Source organism: Hoplias malabaricus, chromosome 4, assembly GCF_029633855.1.
Source record: "Hoplias malabaricus isolate fHopMal1 chromosome 4, fHopMal1.hap1, whole genome shotgun sequence".
In the NCBI taxonomy this organism is placed as follows: domain Eukaryota; kingdom Metazoa; phylum Chordata; class Actinopteri; order Characiformes; family Erythrinidae; genus Hoplias; species Hoplias malabaricus.
This window is the reverse complement of record NC_089803.1, coordinates 2305877-2327139: the sequence shown is the minus strand read 5'-3', so window position 1 is coordinate 2327139 and position 21263 is coordinate 2305877. Positions and strand designations below refer to the sequence as shown.

At 40.3% G+C, this 21263-nt stretch overlaps 1 protein-coding gene across 1 annotated transcript in view; it reads left to right on the top strand.

Moving 5' to 3' along the window:
• Window positions 1-21263, top strand: part of LOC136694205 (zinc finger protein 420-like) — a 190093-nt gene that overhangs the window by 140421 nt on the left and 28409 nt on the right. The window contains exon 2 of the mRNA XM_066667585.1: window positions 3452-4276. Coding sequence (XP_066523682.1) covers window positions 3452-4276 — 825 coding nt within the window. The remainder of the gene's footprint in view (window positions 1-3451; window positions 4277-21263) is intronic.

Genomic DNA, 21263 nt, shown 5'->3' with positions numbered 1-21263 from the left:
CACAGCGGTCACGCCATCTGCAATTCGTGAAAGCGCAGTCACGCCATCTACACTAGGATTTCTTGTGCGCGTCTACATCACGGTTTACGGTAGAACGTGTGCGAGCGAGAGAGGGGACTCGCAGAAAAGCGCAGATATTGAAAATTCATAAGAAATTAATTTAATTCAATACAGTTAATATTAAAAACAGGCCAGATTGGCAAAAAGAACGGTTTGCAACCCTTAAAAAGTCCATAAAGATCCATAAAAATCAAATTGTTACCAGAAAATCTCACTATTGTATTGAAAAACATGTCCTCAGGTACACAGGGTATAATTTTTATGTGTATTTACTGTAAGAATTAGAAGTAATAGGCTTGAAAAAAACTTCAAAAAACTCTATGGATATTAAATTCCATAAAATGGTTAAATCAAACTGTTACCAGACCACTCCACTGCATTCTTGAAGAGCATGTTCTCAGATACTCATTGTATAATCTTCATACATTTTTACTGTAGGAATATGAAGTAATATTATTTGATGATGTTTAATTTAAATGTATGGACAATTTTGAGTTCTATTAAAGGGTTAAATCAAACTGTTACCAGACCACTCCACTGCAGTCTTGAAGAACATGTTCTCAGGTACCCAGAGAATAATAGTCATACATTTTTACTGTAGGAATTTGGAGTAATAGCATTACAAACTTCATAAGAATAACAACACAATTCCACAAATTGCAGAATGCTGAAGGCCATAAAATGATTAAATCAAACTGTTACCAGACCACTCTACTGCAGTCTTGAAGAGCATGTTCTCAGGTACCCAGAGAATAATATTTATACATTTTTACTGTAGGAATTTGGAGAAATATCATTTCAAACTTATAAATATGCTGTTTAATTTACAAATATTGCAAGATTGTGAGAGCTATTAAAGGGTCAAATCAAATTGTTACCAAACAACTTCACTGAAGCCTTGAAGAACATGTTCCAAGGTACCTAGAGAATAATTTTTATACATTTTTACTGTAGGAATTTGGAGTAATATTATTTCAAATCTCATAAAAATGATGCTTAATTTACATATGTGGCCAATTCTGAGTGCTATTAAAGGGTTAAATCAAACTGTTACCAAACCATTCCACTGCAGTCTTGAAGAGCATATTCTCAGGTACCCAGAGAATACTTTTTTATACATTTTTACTGTAGGAATTTGGAGAAATATTATTTCAAACTTATAAATATGCTGTTTAATTTATAAATATTGCAAAATTGTGAGTCCTATTAAAGGGTTAAATGAAACTGTTACCAGACCACTCCACTGCAGTCTTGAAGAACATGTTCTGAGGTACCCAGGGAATAATTTTCATACATTTTTACTGTAGGAATTTGGAGTAATATTATTTCAAATCTCATAAAAAATGGTTGAATTTACTTATATGGCAAATTTTGAGTGCTATTAAAGGGTTAAAGCAAACTGTTACCAGACCACTCCACTGCAGCCTTGAAGAACATGTTCTAGAGTACCCAGGGAAAAATCGTCATACATTTTTACTGTAGGAATTTGGAGTAATAGCATTGCAAATTCAGTAAAACTTTTTAATTTGCACATATTGCAATATTGTGAATGCTATTAAAGGGTTTAATCGAACTGTTACCAGACTACTCCACTGCAGCCTTGAAGAACATGTTCTAGAGTACCCAGATTATACTTTTCATACATATTTGGAGTAATATTATTTTAATTCTCATAAAAAATGATGTTTGATTTACATATATAGCATTTTTGAGTGCTATTAAAGCATTAAATCATACTGTTACCAGACTATTCCAATGCCGCCTTGAAGAACATGTTCTAGAGTACCCAGAGAATAATTTTTACTATAGGAATGTGAAGTAATAGCATTGCAAAATTCACTAAAATATTATGTTTAATTTGCACATATTGCAAAATTGAGTGCTAATAATGGGTTAAATCAAAATGTTACCAGATAATTTACCAGAAACTGTCCACTGTAGTCTTAAAGTACATGTTTTCAGTTTCCCTGGGTATAATTCCCATAACTTTTTACTCTAGGAATTTGGAGGAATAGTATGGTAAAATTCAGTACCATTCAGTTTATAGTACTAGGTAGTAATTACCATGGATATGTACTGCATTTTCAAAGAACATGGTCTCAGGTAAGTATATGTTTTTTTGTTGTTGTTTTTTTTTGTGTGTTCTGAAGATAAAAATGTTCTTTGGACCGTTCTCAAAGTATTTTAAAATTTACCAACTCATGAGAAAATAACAAAAAGGTCCAAAAATACACTCTCCCTCTTCGGGGGAGGCGTGTCCGTTACGAGAGAGTCGCAGACACCAGTCGAGTGAAGTTCAAAGCAAATCAAAGTATTTATTTTACAAAATATTGGATCCAAGAGAATTAACACATTGAGAATAGTGTGATACTCTGACCTCCCATGATCTGACTCCAACAGTTATACCCCAGATGACATATAGCCTGGTGGTGAGGCGTTTCTGGCTGATTAGCGTATATTAATATGCATAATTTCACGTGTTAGTACTCAGCTCTTCACGTGCAATATTCAGGTGCCTGTTGTGACCCTGAAGACATTCTTTATCTGGTCAGGCTGACCATGGGCCTCTCTTCTCAGCACTTTTTCCCAAGAGACTAAAATTTAGGGAGTCAGAAATACACTTCAAGGCCACAAACAGAAGCTACAGATCAGCGCCTCCATGCCCAACACTATGATGTCAGTGTGTTACAATCCTGGAGTGCACATCTGTTCAAGGTTAGACGTTAAGAATTAAAAATGTGTAAATATCAAGTTATCATGCCATATAGTGAAGTTAGCTTATAATATGTCTTTAGGAGTAATTATCATATGAGTTAGTAGTGCAGAATCAAGCAAAAATGTTTAACTACATGTGTAAGTAATTAATAATGTAAATACTGGTTAGTCATTCATATACATGCATATAGGGTACAGGATTTCACACAATGAGTATGTAGTTATAAATGCTAATTTAACTAATCATCATTTAAGGATATTTGTCAACAAACACAAAGTAATAAAATTGTTTTATACAACAGTTCGGAATAGTAATATTTAAAATTTCACTAAAAATTATGGTTGAATACAATTGCAGTGTTACCAGGGAGCCAAGTACAGTCTTTAAAACCTTTTTTCTTAGGTACAATGTGCATACGATTTCATTATCGTTTAGTTTTGGTATTGTGGGTAAAAGCAGTTAATGATTATCTCCTGCTAGTAAATCATATTTCCTGAAAATGACAGTTATAATAGAATTTTAAAAATGTTAAATTCAAAAAGTGCTAGAGATCATATCTGTAGTCTTGAAAACAATAAGACAATAACTTTCAAACTTTAAAAACTCTTTTCAAGACTACAGATATGATCTGTAGATATGAAGTCTTAAACATTACAAGATTCATAAAATTAAATTATAATTCACACAGGAGAGAAACCGTATCACTGTTCAGAGTGTGGGAAGAGTTTTACTGAACAGGGTCATCTCCAAACACACCAGCGCATTCACACAGGAGAGAAACCGTATCACTGTTCAGAGTGTGGGAAGAGTTTTACTGAACAGGGTCATCTCCAAACACACCAGCGCATTCACACAGGAGAGAAACCGTATCACTGTTCAGAGTGTGGGAAGAGTTTTACTGTACAGGGTCATCTCCAAAGACACCAGCGCATTCACACAGGAGAGAAACCGTATCACTGTTCAGAGTGTGGGAAGAGTTTTACTCACCAGCTTAGTCTCAAAACACACCAGCACATTCACACAGGAGAGAAACCGTATCACTGTTCAGAGTGTGGGAAGAGTTTTACTGTACATAGTAATCTACAAAGACACCAGCGCATTCACACAGGAGAGAAACCGTATCACTGTTCAGAGTGTGGGAAGAGTTTTACTCACCAGCTTAGTCTCAAAACACACCAGCGCATTCACACAGGAGAGAAGCCGTATCACTGTTCAGACTGTGGGAAGAGTTTTACTCAACATGGTAATCTCCAAACACATCAGCGCATTCACACAGGAGAGAAACTGTATCACTGTTCAGAGTGTGGGAAGAGTTTTACTCACCATCTTGGTCTCAAAACACACCAGCGCATTCACACAGGAGAGAAACCGTTTCACTGTTCAGAGTGTGGGAAGAGTTTTACTCAACAGGGTAATCTCCAAACACACCAGCGCATTCACACAGGAGAGAAACCGTATCACTGTTCAGAGTGTGGGAAAAGTTTTAGTCATCAGAGCTCTGTCCAGAGACATCACTGTGTTCACCCAGAAGCAGAAAGGTTTGCACCGAGTGAGGGATTACCTTCAGAGATTGGGATTTAATTATTGTATTGGGTCAAATTAAATGTAAAAATATCCTTAAAGCTGAATTGTGTAGTGCTTGGGAATTTGGAGACGTGTGATTGAACTGTGTGATACCAGATGCCATGGATTGTTTATGGAACTTTTATTTTTATTGTTATGGGCATGGATGTTCTCTTGTATCTCTGTCCTGTCCATATGTTATAGGATCCATTCCTGAGTGACTGCATGCCGGATGCCGGAATCGGGGTCCATGGTTTGGCTTTAACCATCGGCTATAAAAGAGAGGGTTACGTCACACACGGGAGGAATGCTTCCTGACTCGACTGTTTACATTTTGTGCTGTTGAACTCGCTTAGTGTTGAATTGTTAATTGTTGAATGTTATTTTTTTGTGTGTTGCCTGTCTGTAAGATGTACATATTCGTAAACGTGTACCAGTTGTAGGGAGTGGCTCCCGTTTTTGTTTTGGGAACTGGGGTTTGTCTCTGTTTATACACAGCAAGGGAGTAAGGTTAGCACATTGTCTTTGTTTTTGTCATCTTGCACAGGTTAGTTAGTGTACCTAAAAGTAGTTAGTGTGGGGTTTGTTTGTTGTTTTGGCCTGGATCACTCCTGAAGTCAATTTTCTGGTCACTAAACTGTATCAGTCACCTTAATACATTTCACAAAACTGTCCTAAGTTGTAGTTTTTTTTGCACTCATCACACTGTCTGTTATTTCATTTTTGTGTTGGTCTGCCCTAGACCAGGTCTTAACATTATTTTCAAGATGTGACTTCAGAATTAATTATTACAGGTCCTATTTACCCTCTCATTCACACTGTCATTGTTGTGTTTCACTGTGCTCCAAATAGAGACAAAACAACTCCGTATTGAGCTTCTACTGCCCATCTGCCCCCCATCATCACCATTCCTCCCTATTTCTGGGGCTGGACTGTATACCCTTGGAAGGGGAGAGATCAGTGTTGATGGAGCTATTAATCTCACGGAGCACAGGAGTCACTCGGCTGTGCTACCAGGACTTCAGCACACATCCAGACAGACTGTTTTCCTCTTTCTGATCGCCATGAAGGGCATGCCTGCTTATCACTGCAGCAAGACAAGTGTGCCGTGGAAAAGCATTTATTATAACTAAGTTCAAAATCAGTTGAATTATAATGATTTGGTCTATTTCCATATTGGATCTATGTCTATAGTAGAGTCACTCAGGTGATATTACAGTGTCCTGAGTACAAACATTATAATAATGTGTATCTTGCTCTAAAGATTCCCATCCTATGATCATCTGATGACTCTCTGGACTCTCACTGAAAATGAATGATGGTATTCCCAGAATCCTCAGCACTATCACATGACCACCTCCACTTATCTAAGATCTTTTCACTGTTCCAAATCTTCTGAATATCAATCACCCCTGTTTCTCCTTCATGTTCATTAGACAGAGTATTTAAATGCAGTGTTGGTTAAGATTGTTTAAGAGTATTGCCTTATCTGTGCATTCAGGGCTTTATTTATTGGTTCTATTTTTCTCTCTTTGGATTTGCCCTTTGGATCGGTTTGTATTTTTGGCTTGACTTCAGACTTTCATGTTTATGCTTTTAGTTTGCCCTCTGTAGGATATTAAACTGTTTTTTAATCCACAAGCGTCCCTCGAGTTATCTTTTGATATCATGACAAATTAATCTTTTTAAAATTTACTTTTTAAAGGTCGTAAGGACACAGCTTGCTTGTTTGTTACTTTATTTTTTTATTTATTGTGTGGATGTTCACATTAATCACCATTCACTCTTTTGTAAACGATAGAAGACCTTTTAATGAAAATCATGAAATGAAATATTTTTAAATTATAAAGTAAGGAATTGGATATAAATATAAGTAATAATGTTGTAGATGCCAAAGTGGAAGAAGTCATACATTTCTGAGGCTTTTTCAAAGGTCAAAAAATGAAAATGAAAATTGACACAGGCCTCCCACTTGTTATATTAACACAAATTATAATTTTCATAAAGCATGAGTTTGGGAGTGGATCAGGGGCTCCATAGCGCCCACGTGCAGACAATTGTCTGTATGAAGCTGATCAGATATTTGTTCATTGATCTCATCTCCAAACAAATATCACTGGGTTTTATCATAAAGCAGGTCTACTGGAGTTACTGGAGGACAATTCAGGATATGCCTGTCTCATTTTCTCTATAGTGCCAACTATCTTTAAATGCATATTTGACATGTCTGGAATGCTGGAAATTTGCAGACTCATCATTATTGTTAGCACATAAAGGTGCTGGTCATAAAATTAGAATATCATACAAAAGTTTATTTCAGTAATTCCATTCATAAAGTGAAACTTGTATATTATACTCATTCATTACACAGACTGATATTTCATGTGTTTATTTTTTTTAGTTTCATGATTATAACTGACAACTAATGAAAACCCCAAATTCAGTATCTCAGAAAATTAGAATATTACTTAAGACCAATACAAAAAAAGGATTTTTAGAAATGCTGGACGACTGAAAAGTATGAGCATGTATAGCACTCAATATTTAGTTGGGGCTCCTTTTGCCTGAATTACTGCAGCAATGTGGCGTAGCATGGAGTCAATCAGTCTCTGGCACTGCTCAGGTGTTATGAGAGCCCAGGTTGCTCTGATAGTGGCCTTCAGCTCTTTTGCAATGTTGGGTCTGGTGTATTGCATCTTCCTTTTCACAGTACCCTATAGATTTTCTATGGGGTTAAGGTCAGGTGAGTTTGCTGGCCAGTTAAGAACAGGGATACCATGGACCAGGATTTGGCACTGTGTGCAGGTGCCAAGTCCTGTTGGAAAATGAAATCTGCATCTCCATAAAGCTGGTCAGCAGCAGGAAGCCTGAAGTGCTCTAAAACTTCCTGGTAGATGGCTGCGTTGACCTTGGACCTCAGAAAATACATTGGACAAACACCAGCAGATGACATGGCTCCCCAAACCATCACTGACTGTGGAAACTTTACAATGGACCTCAAGCAACGTGGATTCTGTACCTCTCCTTTCTTCATCCAGACTCTGGGACCTTGATTTCCAAAGGAAATGCAAAATTTACTTTCATTAGAGAACATACCTTTGGACCACTCAGCAGCAGTCCAGTCCTTTTTGTCTTTAGCCCAGGTTAGATACTTCTGATGCTGTCTCTTGTTCAAGAGTGGCTCAACACAAGGAATGCAACAGCTGGAACGCATGTTTTACAAGCACTGACTCCAGCTGCAGTCCAGTCTTTGTGAATCTCACCCACATTTTTGAATGGGTTTTGTTTCACAGTACTGTCTAGAGTGTGGATATCCCTATTGCTTGTACACTTTTTCCTACCACATCTTTTCCTTCCCTTTGCCTCTCTATTAATGAGCTTGGACACAGAGCTCTGTGAACAGCTAGCCTCTGTCTTGCCCTGCTTGTGTAAGGTGACAATGGTCGCCTTTAGGACTGTCAAGTCAGCCGTCTTCGCCATGATTGTGTAGCCTACAGAACTAGACTGAGAAAAGTCCTTTGCAGGTGTTTTGAGTTAATTAGCTGTTTAGAGTGAGACACCAGGTGTTCAGATTTTCTGAGATGCTAAATTTGGGGTTTTCATTAGTTGTCAGTTATAATCGTCAAATTAAAAGAAATAAACACTTGAAATATATCAGGCTGTGTGTAATGAATGAGTGTAATATACAACTTTTTGAACAGAATTGCCTCTGTGCACGTAACGCTTCTGCATTCGCGTTTACTGGTATTTTAAGTTCCGGTTGGCTAGAGACATAGAGCAGAGAATGGCAAAGGCGTTCTACACACAGTGTTTGTAAGACCTCCCTCAAATGACGATCAATGATGTTCACCAGATCGTCAAGACATGGGCCATGGCTTCTTCAAGCAAATAAGAAAAAGGGTTCAAAATGTATATATTGAGTTATATTGACAACTATGAACGATAGCATAATGCTAGGTGTTAGTGCCAGCATATTAAGCTAAACTAAATCTTACTAAGCATCATAAGCTCTTAATTCAGCGTTGAAGTTGTCTTATTTGTATATTAAGCATAAATATTAGCAAACTATCACAATCTAAGGTGAATCATTTTTAACTTGGTACTAAGCAAAGAGCATCTATGACAGTAAGAATGATTAGTTGTTTTCTCATTTGTATTTTAGTGTCAAACAGAGATCAGGTGACAGGAGAAATATGTGTGAGGGCGACATATTTTGGGTCAATGAAGAAGTTGGAGAAGCCGCCCAGATTGAGTGTAGGGTGACAGTAAAGTAGTAGCTAACTAAATTATTTGTTTTTATATACATGTTTCTGTTTATTAAAGTAAATATTAAAGGCAATATACCAAGAAGATGATCTGTCTTTTGTTCAGATGTTTCCTGATATACTTTAAAATAAATATTGCTTAAATGAAGCATGTTTTTACATCTGCAGAGGTTGTTTTTTTTCATGTACAGACGGCATATTTTTAGGTCTATGGAGTTTAATTTTTTTTGTTTGTTTGCTTTTGGTTCTTTTATTTGTTTATTTCGTTTATTTTATTTACCTGTACAGATGTTTTTCTACAACACATTGGCCTTTTCGCTAAAGTTGCAACATTTTGCCAGTAGATGGCGATATTTACTTACACATTGAAAAATATTGCAACGTTAACGTAAGTGTTTTATTAACCTGCTGCTTTATTTCTTTAAAACTAGGATAATTTACTATATATATATTTTAAAATGTGGCACCACTTAAAATAAAAAGTATGAGACAGAAAAAGCTTGCCCCATGGTACAATGATAAAACCCGTACCTTACAACAACCATCATGGAAACTATAGCGGAAATGGAGATCAACCAAGCTGTAGGTGTTCCACTCTGCCTGGAAGGACAGCCTTATAGAGTATAGAAATGCCCTCACTAAAGCTCGCTCAGCATATCTGGCCTCGCTGATCTCCAATAATAAAAATAATCCTAGAGTACTGTTTAGTGTGTTTTCCAGAACTACAAAAAATCAGGCAGGTTCTGAACAACTAATTCCAGCAACTGTCACCAGTAAAGTCTTTATGGACTTCTTAAATAAGAAAATCGAGAATATTAGACAACAAACTCAACCCACAGTATTAAATCTGACCTGGCTGCCACCCGATGTCACCATGTACCCAAAGCTTTTAAACTAGTTATTAAAACTATGATTAAGAACCCAAATCTTGATGCTAGCACATTGTCTAATTACAGGCCTATTTCTAATCTACCATTTCTATCCAAGATCTTAGAAAAAGCTGTGGCCCAACCACTCAGTTCATATCTACATAAGAATCATATGTATGAAAAAATCCACTCTGGATTCAGGCCACATCATAGCACTGAGACAGCTCTAGTCAAGATAACAAATGATCTTCGGTAACACTTTATAATACAGTCTGTGTCTTAACGTGTACTTCCCTGGCACTTACTGCGTATCTTCACACGCTTTACGGTGTACGTTTCGGTGTTTTAAAGTGTATTTAACGGGTATTTACAGTATACCTTCCTGTTCAAAATGCAGTCAGCCTAACTTGCAGTGCCCTGCTGAGTAGCCTTTGTTGTGTGGATAGTGGATAATGTGAACTGTTCACTGAGTTGGTGGTCGGACAGTGATCAACTAGAGAGAACCAATCAGAACACTCTGCCGGATGCCTCGTAACTGAGTCACCTATACCTGCTGCTGTGCGGAGTTGGGAGCAGGGCAGTGAAGGATATTAGCAGAGTGTGCTCTTGGATACTGCGGGCTTTGTGACGGACAGTTTATTTATCATTGTTTCTATCGTGCATCCACGAGACTGTAAGTTTATGTTAATGTTCTTTACTCAGTTTAGCATTAATAATCACTGTTTAGTCAGCTGAAATAGAAAGAGGGTCAAGCTAGTTTTTTGCTAGCCACTCCGTGCATCTGTCTCAACAGTACGGTGCTTCGTGTGCTGTTAGAGAGTTAGCCTCTGTGGGATTAATGCGACATAGCCTCAGGTTGTCCGGTAAGAACAAAGAGATGTAATTTCCAAACCGTTGGTTTATTAACACACGGCGGCGGACCACCAACGGAGGACTGGGAGACTGCAGACATAACAGCCTGGGAAAACCAGCTGAAATAACTCTGTGTGTGCGGATTACGCCCCGATCTACGCGCCTGTGTTGAAACCAACTGTTTAGATGTGGACGTGGGCCAACGGAAAGAGGCGGAAAAGTATGCAGCGCATCCAGAAAAGCTCCTGAACGCCAAGAGAGAAAAACGACGAAAAAGGAGGAGTGCAAACTGGTTGATGCACAGCTGGCATTGTGGAAGCAGGCAACAGACCACGATCAAAGATGTGAGAGATGGCGCAGAGGCCAAGGCCGCAGAAGAGGCCATGGCAGCGCTGGCAGAAGCGCAGGGTATTTCGTCTGTGGAAGCCCTGATCACTTCATAAGGGACTGTCCCAACAGACATGGAGACCAGAGAAAAGCCCCGCAAGCAATGGAGCCTTCCGACTGAAAGGAGGCCTTGGGGGTGGAGGAGCTGGACTGGGATGGAGTGCCTGGACAAACACCAGAATCGATAAGTGAACAATTTTTGTTATTAACACAAACTGAGTGCTATGTTGTCATGCTTAGAATAAAGATGACAATAGCAAGGATAGAATTTAGCTTTTAGTAGATTCATGAGCAACCACTTTTGAGCTTCATGTTTTTTCAATTAGACCTCAGCATAAGGGGTGTTTAGCCAAAGTTACAGATGTAGTAACAGAATCTTTAGGATGCTCTGTGCAGACAGAAGAAAAAATGCATTTTTGTTTTCTAAGTTTCGCCCAATTAATCACCTGAGTTTTATCAGCAGATTTACTGTCCACTGTTAATTCTAAATTTCTGCAGTACACTGACCTCCTTACAGACTGGGTCAGTGTCATGTCAGTATAGGACCTTCATCGCACTGTGCACATGCATGAAGGGCCTGATGAAGATTTTTTGATGAAGGAATCTGATGGGTTTTAAGTGAAAAGCTAAAGCTTGTGTATCTCTAGTGGGAAAATTGTCTCTCCATGGCTCAGATCATCCTCTCACCCTCACAAAAGCAATTGTTTAAACTGTTTGTTCAAAAGAGAAGTATGTTTTTGTATTCTGAGCTTCATATATCACTGTCTAAACATCTTGAGGATGGGTGGAGAGATCTGGGTCCATGGCAGTGCAAGTGCACCTCCTCGAATGATTGGCGGGATCATGGAGGTGGTGTAAAAAAAAAAAAAAAAGGGTGAAAAAATTCTAAAGTGTTGTGTATCTAATACGCAGCTGTGGTTTCTGTTTTCTCAATTGACATGAACACACACACAAACCAGAGCTGTGTATGGGTTTCAGTTCCTCCTGAGGATCTGGCTGCAGTCCCAGACGCTGATATGCAAAGTGCAAATAAAGATAAATAAAATAAAATAAATGGGGAGCATTGGGGCTGAAGCTGGCTGTCACGTTAATCATTTCTCTATTAGTACAAATAGGCACTAATCGAATGTTATATTATTCCCTGTGTCAGAAGTCTGATCATCAAAATTATTGAGCGTTCTGTTACATTCAGTATGGTGAGTGCAGATGTGTACATGGAGCTTGACCCTGCAGCCTCTGGTCGCAAAAGAAATCCGCTGGATGAGATGCCTCTTGAAACGCCAATCTATGCCTCATTGGATGGGGAGTAAATCTTTACATTAAACTCACTTTTCATTTATTAATGCTGATTTCAGGTTGATTTGATGATTTTATGTTTAAATAATCATTAGATTTAATCATTTGACATGTAATTATTCAATATGTTTTTTTAAGTACATTTTAAATCATAATCAAAGGGAGGAATGTGATGGAAAAATGCAGACACTAATGTGTAATGGTAAATAATAACTAATGACATAATATATTCAGGGAGTAATGGTTTTGATTAATTCTTACTAAATGATGTAGGCCTTAGTGCTTGAAGGTGAAGGGACTTATTGCATTGTGTGGTTACGGTGACCTGTGGGAGGAAGGTGCTGAGCAGATTAGAAGGAAGGCAGTCAACGACTGAAGGACATCTCTCCCCATTTTTCCCTGGCAACTATAAAGTTGGAGATAATGAGGCACCAATAAGGGAAAGTTTGGGTTGATGGAACGAGACATGGTGTAAAAATGGTGTACGTGACTGGGGTCCTATATATGGCTTGGACTTTCAATAAACTCGAGAGATAAGAGAAAATCTTTGACTGCGTGTCTTATTCCTCTCTTCTCCTAAAAGAATTCTTTGAGCATCGATCTTCCCTCCTGGTGATACTAAAAAGAGTGAGATTAATTTTAGATTTGCCATAACACAATGTTCTATGTTTACATGTACTTTTCTCCCTTTTTCAAGTTTTTTGCCAATATAGGGCTTATATTTGCAAAGAAATAGGAAACTGGGTGATTATTTATTTTTCCCCAAACTGAAAGTTAAAATTATTTCAGAATAATGTCTTTTTAAGATGAATGTAGAAATTCTCTCTGACACAGTTTTGCAAAGGTTCAGCTTTGAATTACCAAAATAATTTTTTACAGCAGTATGAGTTATATATTATATATAATGCTCTCAATTGATATAAAAAATGCAGAGTTAACGTGTAAAGAGGATAAATTTAGATCTCAACACTATCACAAATAGTGATTATTATGCACTGTGTTTAATACTAAATGTTAAATCATTTGTGTTCATGAGTACTCAAGACTTAGACTTAGACTTAGTCTTGACTTTATTGATCCCACATCAGGGAAATTCTCTTGTTACAGCAGCACACAATCTTAGGCATTGGACAAGAAGTTGGAAAAAAACAGTAACGCAATAAAAACAATGGAGAAAAATACTTAAAAACTTACATACTCACAAAACATATACCCCGTACAACCGTACAGAGATGGCTGCACATGAGAAATTATTCATTCATTCATTCATTATCTCTAACCGCTTGTCCAGTTCAGGGTCGCGGTGGGTCCAGAGCCTACCTGGAATCAATGGGCGTAATGAATGACTCAAGGCAAGAGTGTGAAAAAGTCAAAATCGGACCACAAATTATTGCACATGATTATTCGCATTGTTGGGAAAAGGGCAGAGGTAGTAATACTGATAGTGCAAAGACAGATAGTGCAAAAAATATATGCAAGATAATAGTATATATTAAATATTGTGAGTATTGTATAATTAACAGCAGTAGGTATGAATGACCTTCAGTATCTCTCCTTCCTACACTGTGGGTGTAACAGTCGTCTGCTAAAGAAGCTGCTCAAGGCCCCTACTGTTGCATATAGGGGGTGAGAAGGGTTATCCACAATTGATGTCAGTTTTGCTAACATTCTCCTCTCCCCCACCTCCTCTATGGAGTCCAGAGGACAGTCTAAGGCTGAGCCAGCCCTTCTGACCAGTTTATTTAGCCTCTTCCTGTCCCTATCAGAGCTTCCACAGCCCCAACAGACCGCAGCGTAGAAAATCAGTGAAGCCACTGCATTGTTGTAAAAAGTCCTCAGCAGTGTCCTGCACACTCCAAAGGATCTCAGCCTCCTCAGCTAGTGGAGACGACATTATCATATATATATCATCATAATCATCATCATCATTTTCTTTTCCGCTTCTCCATTTCATGGTCATGGTGGCAACAGGGCGAGCAAAGAAGCCCAGACATCTCTGTCCCTTGCAACATCCACCAATTCCTCCTGGGGGATCCCAAGGCGTTCCCAGGACAGCCAGGAGATATAATCCCTCCAGCGTGTCCTGGGTCAACCCCGGGGCCTCCTTCCAGTTGGAGGTGCCTGGTATACCTCCAGTGGGAGGCGTCCAGGAGGCATCCTGATCAAATGCCCAAACCACCTCAACTGATTCCTCTCAATGCGAAGGAGCACTCCTTCTACTCCGAGCTCCTCCCTAGTCACTGAGCTCCTCACCTGATCACAGAGAGTACGCCCAGCGACTCATCGGAGAAAGCTCATTTCGGCCGCTTGTATCCGCGATCTTGTTCTTTTGGTCATTACCCAGAGCTCATGACCATAGGTGAGAGTGGGGATGTAGACTGACTGCTAAATTGAGAGCTTTGCTTTATGGCTCAGCTCTCTCTTCACCACAACGGTGCGGTACAGTGACTGCAGTACTGCAAACGCTGCACCTATCCTACAGTCAATCTCACCGTCCCTCTTCCCATCACTCGTGAACAAGAACCCGAGATACTTGAACTCCTTTACTTGGGGCAGGTTCTCACCCCTTACCTGAAGGGAGCATGCCATCTGTTTCCGGGAGATAACCATGGCCTCAGACTTGGAGGTGGTGATCCGCATACCGACTGCTTCACACTCAGCTGCAAACTACTCAAGTGAACGCTGGAGGCCTCCGTGCGAAGAAGCCAGAAGAACAACATCGTCCACAAAAAGCAGAGATGCCACCTCCTGAGCTCCTCGACGGAAGCCCTCCTGCCCCAGGCTACGCCGCGCCACCCTGTCCATAAATATCAGGAACAGGAGTGGAGATAAGGCACAGCCCTGACGGAGTCCAATGCCCACACTGAACAAGCTTGACTTACTACCAAGGATGCGAACACAACTCAAACTCTGAGAGTACAAGGACCGTACGGCTTGCCGGAGCGACCCTGGCACCCCATACTCCCGGAGCACCTCCCACAGAATCTCTCAGGGAACACGGTCATATGCCTTCTCCAAATCCACAAAGCATGTGTAGAGTGGAGTAGCAAATTCCCACGCCCCCTCAATCATCTGTGCAACAGTAAAGAGTTGGTCCATAGTTCCACGGCCAGGACGAAATCCGCATTGTTCCTCCAAAATCCCAGGTTCCACTATCGGACGGATTCTCCTTTCCAGCATCTTGGCATAGACTTTCCCCGGGAGGCTGAGAAGTGTAATCCCATGATAATTGGCACACTTTCTCCGGTCTCCTTTTTTGAAAATAGGAACCACCACCCCGGTTTGCCAATCCAAAGGCACCGTTCCCGAGGTCCATGCAATATTGTATAGGCGTGTCATCCAAGACAGCCCCGCAGTATCGAGTGCCTTCAGTAACTCTGGGCGAATTCTCATCCACTCCTGGAGCTTTGCTACTGCGAAGCTTTTTCACCACCTCAGTGACTTCAGCCAAGGAAATGGACTCTGACCCCCCAGACACTTCTGGCCCTACCTCCTGCACAGGAGGCATATCTCTCAGGTTAAGGAGTTCCTCAAAGTGCTCCTTCCAACGCCCAACAATACGCTCAGTCGAGTTCAGGGTTTCACCATCCTTGCTGAGCACAGCTTGGACAGTGTCCCCCCTCCCTGTCCTGAGCTGTCGGAGTGTTTTCCAGAACCTCTTTGAGGCCGCCCGGAAGTCATTCTCCATGGCCTCTCCAAACCCCTCCCATGCTCTGGATTTTGCTTCAGCAACTGCCACAGCTGCAGCCTTTTTCGCCTGCCGGTACCCATCCGCAGAATCGGAAGTTCCCCGAGCTAGCCAATCTCGAAAAGCCTCCTTCTTCCGCTTGACAGCTTCCCTCACGCCCGGTGTCCACCAACGGGTTCTTGGGTGGCCGCCATAACAGGCACAGACAAGTTTTTGACCACAGCTACATGCAGCCGCTTCCACGATGGAGGTCCGAAACAGTGTCCATTCAGACTCCATTCCCCCTACCTCCTCCGGAACATGTGAGAAGTTCAGTGAGAAGCCAGCTTTTCCCAGCACACCCTCACTATACGTTTGGGTTTACCAGGTCTGTCCAGCAGCTTTCCCCGCCATCAGATCCAACTCACCACCAGATGGTGATCAGTTGACAGCTCAGCCCCTCTCTTTACCCGAGTGTCCAAAACATATGGCCTCAGGTCAGAAGACACAACCACAAAGTCGATCATTGACCTTTGGCCCAGAGCGCTCTGGTACCAAGTACACTTATGAGCAATCTTATGTTCGAACATGGTGTTCGTTATGGACAAACCATGGCTAGCACAGAAGTCCAACAACATCACACCACTCGGGTTTAGATCAGGCAGTCCGTTCCTCCCAATCACTCCTCTCCAGGTTTCCCAGTCATTGCCAACGTGAGCATTGAAGTCCCCCAGTAAAACAATAGAGTCAGTGCATGGAATCCCCTCTAGAACTCCCCTCACTGCCTCCAAGAAGGCCGAATACTCTGAACTGCTGTTCGGTGCATACGCACACACAACAGTCAAAGTTTTCCTCTCTGCAAGCCGGAGCTGCATTGAGGTGACCCTCTCGTTTACTGGGTTAAACTCCAGCTGTACAGGTGCCAGCCGGGGAGTATCCCCACACCCGCCCGGCACCTCTCACCCTGTGCAACTCCTGAGTAGGAGAGAGACCAACCCCTATCGAGGAGTTTGGTTCCAGAGCCTACACTGTGTGTAGAGGTGATCCCAACTATATCTAGCTGGTATCTCTCAACCTCATGCACCAGCTCTGGCTCTTTCCCCCCCAGTGAGGTTATGTTCCACGTACCAAGAACCAGTTTCCGCTGACAAGTTTCACGATGCCAGGGGCCCCTTCGCCCCCGCTCTGTGCCCGATGGGCATTGCACCACACCCCTACTCTGGATCTTGCAGGTGGTGAGCCCACATGATCCTCCCACGTTGCCATTTCGGGCTGAGCCCGGCCAGGTTACGTGGGCTGCCTTGCCACCAGGCGCTCACCACCGGACACTACCCCCAGGCCTGGCTCCAGGAGAAGGTCCCGGTAATCCTTTCCCGGGCAGGGCACACTGAATTTTAATGGGTGTACTCATAGGAATGCTTTTGGATCATGTTTGCCTGGATCTTCACTCCAGACCTGTTCACCATGGGAGACTCTACTGGGAGCTAACAGCTCCCGACGACATAGCCCTGGAGGTCATGAGACCACACAAGCCCTTCCACCACAACAAGGCCCTGATCCAGGAAGGGTATATATATATATATATATATATATATATATATATATATATATATATATATATATATATATATCACTGTGTATACACAACATACACTACACCAAGTTCACAAACCCCTGCCCATTTCACACTCACACCACCTTGAAGCTCAGTCCTGTCACCTAAACACCAGGTACACAGAGACTACTAACACCTTTCACACTCCAACAATGGCAAAGGATGCCATGAGCCAGAGAATCTCAGTTCATGATGAACAAATGACTGTCCACACAATAACAGTCCCTGTTGCTAACACCCATTTGGATCCCAAATGGCCTCCAGAAAGAGATAAATTAAAAGACCTGACAAACCTGGGTAACCACAAAAGCCTTCCATGTGATTTTGATTCCGTTCAATTCTCAAGTGCAGGACGAATAAAGATCAGCAAAGTGCTGACTTCAAATGGGTTCCTCACAACCAGATGGAACCTCACCAAATCACCATGAGACTTGTAGGGAACAACAACACCCTTGTTAAGTCATAAAAGAGCAGCAGACACCCAGAAGACCTTTAATGGTATTAATCATCAGCTTCCACAATATATATATATATATAATTTTTTTATATATATATAAAAAAAAACAACAAACAAATTTCCATCTGTACTTACGTTGCGTCCGCCTGATAAAGTAATCCGTGGTATATAAATCTAGAAATAAAAATTCTAATTTCTACTTCAAGCATTGTATTCCATTCTAACTTGTGTATTGCTGTCCGTTGCTACGCACAGCTTATTCATTAAGCCACGACTATTCAAAAGGGGGGTGATGCAGTCAGCACACAGTACTGTTTTAAATCTTTTTCTTTCCTCTGGAAAACTTATTTTTATTTATTTCTTCAGCAATCTAAGGTGATAACGCTCACATTCAATGCCTAACAGGCCTATGCCCACTAGTCATGTTAAATCAGAGTTCTTAGTAGTTAGCTTAACTATAGAGGAACACCCTGCTTATCCAGTAATTATCACTAAGGCAAAGATATGTTTTTAAGTATTTGCATGAATAACTACCCTTGAACATTTCCTTTGATAAAAATAATATTTCATAGTTAACAGACACTTTTAAAGTATGAGGAACACTCATACCAGCATATTGGATCAAGTCCAATAAAGGTTTATTCTCATATTAAATGATCCCAGAAAGGTATCAACCCTGAGTGTATGAATGAATGATTCCTGACCTTGCTGTTCACATTCATCTCTGCATTATCAGCTCAATGCTTCTAGAAAGAAAGCATGATCTGAAAGGGGGGATATGTAGTGGATATGATGAATGTGTATTAATTTCTAATAAGATATTATTAATAAACCAGTTGTGTGATAAAACCAATCCTTGGTTATTTGTTTGTATGTGCATCTTTCTTGTATGGAATTATAACCTCTTGTTCAGATTCAGTCAAGGAGCATAATTCATTAATAACAGTTAATTCTAGCTAAATTTGCTGTATAATATGTGAAGATTACCTATTTGTCAAAGTTAAAATTAAGACAGGTAAGGACACTACATATTAGTTAATGGCTCCCAAACAATCAAGCTTAGCAAAATGAATTAAATAATTAATTATTAATAAAATAACAATTCATTATCATTGACTCCACTATGTAGTGCAAATGCCACCGCAACATGTGCATACTATTTCCACTACATTTTATACTTAATACAAAAACATTGCACTAAATTGCCTTCCCTTGCACTATTTATTTTACTATATTTATTTCTAATTCTGATACTGCACTGATATTGCACTGTACTGATATTGCACTTTCCATACCCTTTGCACTATCAACACTTTTTCAACTTTTAAAGAGATCATCCTCAGCTGCTCACTGTATCACAGATTCTTGCCAGGCTATGTTTGATCATTCTTAAGCACACTATGTTACCTTGGTATTTGATTTTGATATTTTGAAAATTTTGATATTTGTTTTAGGGTTTTTATTATTATTAATTTTTTAATTAGTCCATTGCATTGTTTGTGATTGTTGGATGTAATGTCTGTAGGCTACTGAGACCTTGAATTTCCCCTGGGGATCAATAAATCTATTTATATATTGTGTTTATAGCGTTTGACCTTATTCAAACTCTTATGATTACTGATGTTTGACTAATGATAATAATTAAAATTTTATGATTGACTTAAATAATTAAAACATTAACAAATAGTTTGAGAATGAACAATGGCCAAGCTAAGTGAGTTCTTCAGGATCTTAAGACTTTTAATGAACAGACACCACACACTGTGATTTCAAATAATGGAAATATTTATTAAAAAGAAAAAGAATATTTACTTAACATAGCATAATCTTAAAACCTCACGGCATCAATGCAGGTTAAACCAATTCGAATTGGAAGATAAGCTAGGCAATATGGCTTGTGACTAATGTGTTGCTAACTGAGATTTAATTAACGTAAAAATTAAGAGACTTAATTCCATTTTCAGCTCTGGAAATGTGTAGGTTTAGCTTACTTTTTCGTCGATTCTCCACTACTCGATGGGTACAGAGGCTCTTTGAGGTCCTGGAAGTGATGGAGTCCCGCTTAGTTCCGCAGTTCTTCTGCGGAAGTTTTCAGGCTGGGTCAGCGTGGAGTTCGTTCCTCCGCTGGTCGAGTCACCTTGGGCGTGCTCAGAGCGTGGTGATGCAGACGACAGGGTTCCCTCTTTGGCTCACTGTCCTGAGTAGGAGGGTCCAACTATATGGACAAAGGGACGGAAAGTTTTGCTGGTTCCTGCAGATCCAGAACTGAAAATCGATTCAATAGGCTTATACTTATTCTATGACTTTCTTCTATCTCGGCGGTGTTTCTTACTCTGGCCACGAATAAGTTCACCTACTTTGATCAGTCGTGAGATTAAACTTAGTTTGGGCGATAAAACATGAACACAATAAAAAGAAAAAAGGTATTCAGAGTCACTTGACGTTACTTGTAGTTTTCTTTCACACTCTAGCTGGCGCAAGACATCTCTTGGGAGCTGAGTGAGGTCCTTTAGAGTCTTTGTTTTGTCGGCGTAAGGAAGAGAAGAACGTCTCGCTTGGAGAGGTTGAAAATCAGAGAGAGAGCCTAAAGCAGAGAGAGCGCGTAAAAGCAGTGAGAGTCGGAAGTCAAGAGGAGCGGAAGTCAAGAGAGCGGAAGTCAAGAGAGAGCGAAAATGAGTCGGCACCCTCTTTTCAAAGGTAGCGCGGTCACGCCCAATTGGGAGGTGTCCTTCCTTTGATTGGATCCTGGGTCTGAGGCTCACGTGACTTGTTTCACGTTTCAGAAAGAGAGAGAGAGAGAGAGAGAGAGAGGAAAGATTCATGTGTACACAAAATTGAACAACATAAAAATCACCTATACATACTTGTGGTATAGCATAATGTGTGTCCTGGATTATTAATATCAAACATCTACGTGTATATATATATATCTTGGGTACGTTATGAATACATCCCACTACAATATTATGTTAGAAAACATTAATTCATTTTCTTAATTAGAGACAGAAACTTTCTTTCATGACTGAAACAGTAATACACATCACTTCATTGGTTGGTAGACGTTCATCTGAGGACAACAAAGAGTGACATTCATACATATCACATACACATATTTATTAGAATTTGATTATTTCCGTTGTGTATTTAAGCGACCTCAGGCGAGACGTGATTTCGCAAACGTGCACTTGGGGTCGCTGTTGGTCCATGCTGTTCGTCCGGTGCGGATGGTTTACCAGGAGTTCAAACCGAGTTCAGTCAGTGTAGTCACCTGCTGATTTTCACAAGAGATAATGTTTCGCCGTTTAGGCGCCACAGCCATAAAGCCAAATTGTCACCCACAGTTATTCCCCACTTTGTTTTATCTCCGATCTGCCTAAAATAATAAACTGGCTTGTTATCTTTCCATTTCTGAAGATGACGGAGGGGGCCCACCGGAAAGTGTCCTGCTCGGTCTTTGATGTGAGTTTGTGTGTGTGTGTGTGTGTAGGTGTGGGAGGGTCTGTACGCACACACAAA